Source organism: Nesoenas mayeri, assembly GCF_963082525.1.
Source record: "Nesoenas mayeri genome assembly, chromosome: 19".
NCBI lineage: Eukaryota > Metazoa > Chordata > Aves > Columbiformes > Columbidae > Nesoenas > Nesoenas mayeri.
In genome coordinates this window covers 186,353-191,650 of record NC_137568.1, presented here as the reverse complement: position 1 = coordinate 191,650, position 5,298 = coordinate 186,353, and the positions used below count along the sequence as shown (strand labels likewise).

The following is a 5,298-nucleotide window of genomic DNA, read 5'->3' as shown; positions in this document are numbered from 1 at the left end:
ATAATGATGGATTTGTGTCTGGCTGATGTGCAGACTCTGTGCATGGATGCTGGCACCTCTTGAGCAACCTGCTCTGAAAGGGTTAACAACATGGGCTGTTCTTTTTGGAGAGGCATTAGCACAGCAAAAAATGAGATCTTGGGTTAGGGCAAAAGAGAAAGGATTGAAAATATGTGGTCAGGCCTTTTTGGGGGCACTTGCAAAGCAGCCCTGCACCTCATGTGAATTACTTCTGTGCTCAGGGAGAACCTGAGAGTTCTTCCTAATTTGAAAGCATGAAGAGGAAGGAAGGACAGCATCATTCAGGCTCCAAGGGACCTCAGGAGGCATCCTGACCAACCTCCTGCTCACAGCAGGGTCAGACCAGATTGCTCAGGGCTTTATCCAAACACATCTTAGTCACTTTCTGGGACAGAGTGAGTGCGCACTCCTGGGAAACAGCTTCCAGTGCTGGACTGTCCTCAGGACTGGAAAGTTTCTCCCTTTCTACAACACCTTTCCAAACACAACCATGCAAATTGCTTTTTACCCATCTACTTACACACTGACACAGACCATAATATCCCACCTTGGACACAATAATATTACAGAGGGTGACACTGAATGCCTTGCTGACTGCCAGGTAACAGACCACCACTGCTCTGCCCACATCCACCACCCTGTCCTTTCCTCACAGAAAGCAAAGAGGATGGATAGGCACAACCTGCCCTGGGCAAACCCCGTCACCGTCTCTTCCAGACACCCAGAAATGGGGTCCCAGTGGACATGCTCTGGGGCACAGCCCTTAGTTCCCCTGCTCACCCCTGGGCCATTTTGAAAAGTGCACACATTGTGTGAGAGCTGCCAGTGGTCAGGGAGTCCCCCCAGTCTCCATGAGCTTTCCAAGATGGTGGAGAGTGGCCTCACTGTGACATGGTCCTGCTGTCCCAGCTCCTGGGATGCTGCCCCTGCTGTCCTATAGACTGGAGGGGATTGTGTTAGTTCCGGTGACCCCGACTTGATCCCCACGCACTGCTGGTTGTTCTTACTCCAGTAACAGAGGCCTAGGAGACCTTGCTGGAGAAGAGGGAGAACAAGAGGACACAGAGATTCTCACCTCTTATTAAATTCATCAGTGTCCACACAGTGTCTTTGTTTCTCCTTTAACTGTTCCTGCAGTAGTAACAGCTCATTATGTGGCCCTTGAATTGCCTTCCAGGTCTAGACTGAGTTCTGATCTGGGCTGTTGCTGTGCTTGGAGGCTGCTGTCCTTGAGACCACATGAACTCACTCCTGCCACCCTGCCTGGCAGTTCATTCCATCCATGTCACAGCTCTGTCGGCAGCACTGACAACTCCAGTTCCCCAGTCAGGTCCCTGGCTGAGGACATGGCCTCACATCTGGGCTGAGCCACCCCAGCTGTGGCACCAGCCCAGCTCTGACCTGCCACAAGAAACCTGGTACCAAGTATCCAAGAGCCCATGTGCGCAAAGGCTTTGAATCAGAGCACAGACATGACACGGCCAAAGATTGATGAATGTCTCTCTAGACCTGGCAGTGTAAAACCAGAACAAAATGCCTGAATTCCTTTAACTGAAGATATTCCTTCCCTAGCCTGGAGTGATTAGATGTTTTGCTGTAACATTCCTCGTGTCCTGTCTAATTATGGGAAAAGATGATTCTCATACCGATTCATTTTTTAAAATGAAAAATACAATGCTGGAAAGAAGTGCCTCTGAAGAGGAGAGAGAATCAACACCACTGATTACTTCAGCTTCAAAGTTGTGCCCCTGGAGCCCCAGGGACACCTGGAGGAGCCCATAGGGGACAGAGCAAGGGACATCATGGGCTGATCCTGTGCTGCTGAGCTGGGCTGGGCTCCTGGGACACAAGGAGCTCATGGCAGCGGCAGCGCTGCAGAGAGACAGCTCTGCCCAGGAGCAGCTCCTCTGCACACGCAGCAGGGCTGAGGGCTCTGCCTGCAGCACCGAGGGCACAGGAGCCAGGCACAGAGAGGGAATCGCAGTCTGGGCTGGGAGGATGCTGAGAGGTCACTGGAAATGAAATCCTCTCAGATATGAAGCCTGTGGCTGCAGGACATTGCATCTGCAAATCATGGTAGGATCTCAGAAAGCTGTCACATTGCAGAGCCTGCGAGAGATGTAAGTACAGCTCTCAGAGGTTCTCTGATCAGAGGGGAGGATGTGCTGCAGAGCAGGGATTGCCTTCTGCACTGTCAGTGACAAGACGTGAATGCTGCGTTCTCCCCAGGGTGGCTGTGGGGTGTAAATGTCAATGTGCAGGCAGGGGTGCCCAGGGCTGTCCTGCAGAGCAGGGTCCCTGCACCCCAGGGCTGTGCCGGGCAGGGACTCTGCCGCCTGCCAGGGTCAGCGCTCAGCCTGCCCGGGACAGCCCAGCAACAAGGAGGGGAGAAGCTGTGGTGGAAGAAGCAAACCCTATTTGGCAGGAAAGGTCCTTCTGCTGTGGAGAGGGTGCTGTGTGGGTCAGGGCTGCTCACACATCCAGATCACACCCAGGATTTTTCCAAGGGGATGCCTCAACGAGAAGATCAATGCAAGGATTACCAGATAGATAAGGAGCTTTGCTGAGTCTGTCTTTTCAGTTTCCTCTCCCAAGGGGTGGGGGGTGCAGGAAAGGCTAAAATGAAAATGAGCTCTCATGCTGAAACAAGTCACTGAGATTCCTGAACTGCAACTCTGAGTGATCAGCACATCTGCCAGAAGGCTCATGACATCCCTTCCCCACCCCTCTGCCTATGCACAGCACCTGCATCACCTTGGCTGGACCCGTCAGCCTTAGTCTGACCTGTCCTGTTTTCCAGCCTGCAGACAGGAAGATGCCCCCAGGCAGTGCCCTGTGAACAGGCAGGATCTGTAGGGCCAGGGGGAGGGCACAGAGGGTGGGATGGTCTGTGAGCACTGACAGGGAACAGACATGGACAGGGAAACACCTCCCAGGGGAGAATCTCCAGGCAGCAGGAAAATGATCAGAAATGAGAGGAAACCAAACCCGGAATGGTTATGGGAGGGAGAACAGAGAAAAGTCCCTGTGACCCCCTGCAGGTCAGATCCCTCCTGTGAGCAGCCCCCTGGCCTCCTGTCCCACCCAGCAAAGCCTCTGCCCTCAGGGCCGGGGGCTCCAAGGCATGAAGCAGCTCCTGTGCAGCCAGAGCTCCAGTTCCTCTGCAGAGCACAGGGGCTGAGAGCAGCTGCCCGGCAGTGTTGGTGTCTGGGAGGTGGCTGCACAGCTGGGGAAGGGTGACACTGTCTGAGTGCCCGGCTGCCTCTGCCCTGGCCTCTCTCACACCCACCCTCACCGCATTTTCCTTCTTGCTCCCCTGCTCTGGGTCACTGCTGTTGGGGTCTTGTTCTTGCTGTCAGGCTCTCTGGGGATGGCAGTTTCAGCTGCAGAGTCACAGCCTGATCTTGTGGGTCCTTTCCTGCAGGTGTGTCCATGGGCACACGTGTCCCAGCTTTGCTCTGACCTGTGGGCTGTGGGCAATGCAGTCTGTGGGGCTGGGGAATGAGCTGAGTCTCCCTCAATCAAATGCCATCATTACGACACTGGATATCTCCTGACGGCTTCCTTCCAAGTTCTGAACTACGCTCCAGGATGCAAACCTGTCCTACAGCATCTGTGCATTATCTGAAAGACCCATGGAGAATCACAGAGATGTTGTAACAGATAAAATGCTGTTGGGTTTGTGAAAGAAGACGTGTGTGTCCTGGGCTAAACGTGGGGTGCTGAAACCTTAGCGAAGGCTGAGACATTTCCTGGGTCCATCTGACACAGCTAAATCCCAGTTCCGTCCCCTGTCTCCCGTTCCCATGCCCCCTGCTGCAGAGCAGGGCTGACTCCTCGGCAGCCAGTGGGCACAGTCTCTGCTCCTCATGGCACCTCCAGCCAGCACCACCCAGGGCTCAGACACCGAGCTGGAGGAAGGTCTGGAAAAGGACAAGGGGGTGGAGCAGGGGAGGGTGTGTGAGAAATGGCTTTGATTTTCCTCAGAGAAATCTCCCCTATCTAGCCACTGTCTGTTCTTCTTTGGTCAGTGCTCTGTGTCCAGAGGATGCAGATGTCCAACAGCAGCTCCATCACCCAGTTCCTCCTCCTACCATTCACAGACACACGGGAGCTGCAGCTCTTGCACTTCTGGCTCTTCCTGGGCATCTACCTGGCTGCCCTCCTGGGCAACGGCCTCATCATCACCACCATAGCCTGGGACCAGCACCTCCACACCCCCATGTACTTCTTCCTGCTCAACCTCGCCCTCCTCAACATGGGCTCCATCTCCACCACTCTCCCCAAGTCTATGGCCAGTTCTCTGTGGGACAGCAGGACCATCTCTTACACAGGATGTGCTGCACAGGTCTTCCATGTATGTTTCTTCTTTGGTGCAGAGTATTGTCTCCTCACCATCATGTCGTACAACCGCTACATTGCCATCTGCAAACCCCTGCACTACGGGACCCTCCTGGGCAGCAGAGCTTGTGTCCACATGGCAGCAGCTGCCTGGGCCTCAGGGTTTCTCAATGCTCTGCTGCACACGGCCAATACATTTTCAGTGCCCCTGTGCAAGGGCAATGCCCTGGGCCAGTTCTTCTGTGAAATCCCCCAGATCCTCAAGCTCTCCTGCTCACATTCCTACCTCAGGGATCTTGGGCTTATCATGTTTAGTGCATCTTTTTTTGAGGGATGTTTTGTGTTCATTGTGGTGTCGTATGTGCAGATCTTGAGGGCTGTGCTGAGGATCCCCTCTGAGCAGGGACGGCACAAAGCCTTTTCCACCTGCCTCCCTCACCTGGCCGTGGTCTCCCTGTTCCTCAGCACTGGCATGTTTGCCTACATGAAGCCCCCCTCCATCTCCTCCCCATCCCTGGACCTGGTAGTGTCTGTTCTGTACTCGGTGGTGCCTCCAGCAGTGAACCCCCTCATCTACAGTATGAGGAACCAGGAGCTGAAAGTGGCGCTGAAGAAGCTGGTTCAGTCATTTTTCTTTCAGCAACAATAAGTTACTTATGTCTCTTCAGAAGTGATTTCCAGTTCATCTCCGGAACCTCCTGTGCATTGAGCATTTCTTCTGTGATAACCATATTTGTCAAGGAATTTCTTCACCCACGACACTTCTCCAGAGCAGTGACTCAGAGGCCTGTCTACCTGTTTCTGGGGCCCTGGTACAGCTGGTGTCCTGTGTCACATCTCTGTAATACAGGTGTGGACCCATTTTGAAATCACTGTAATTCTGAAATTGCAGCTATCTTTTTGAAACACCCCACAAAAGGGGATTGTCTCAGTGTT

The 5,298-nt window shown here is 53.7% G+C and overlaps 1 protein-coding gene across 1 annotated transcript; it reads left to right on the top strand.

The window, feature by feature from the left end:
- Window positions 1-4,075: 4,075 nt before the first annotated feature.
- On the top strand, window positions 4,076-5,011 carry LOC308047685 (olfactory receptor 14C36-like; the record flags this gene model as incomplete). Its single annotated transcript, XM_080356356.1, has 1 exon — window positions 4,076-5,011. One exon carries the CDS (start codon window positions 4,076-4,078, stop codon window positions 5,009-5,011), a length of 936 nt encoding a protein of 311 aa, XP_080212482.1.
- Window positions 5,012-5,298: the final 287 nt, after the last annotated feature.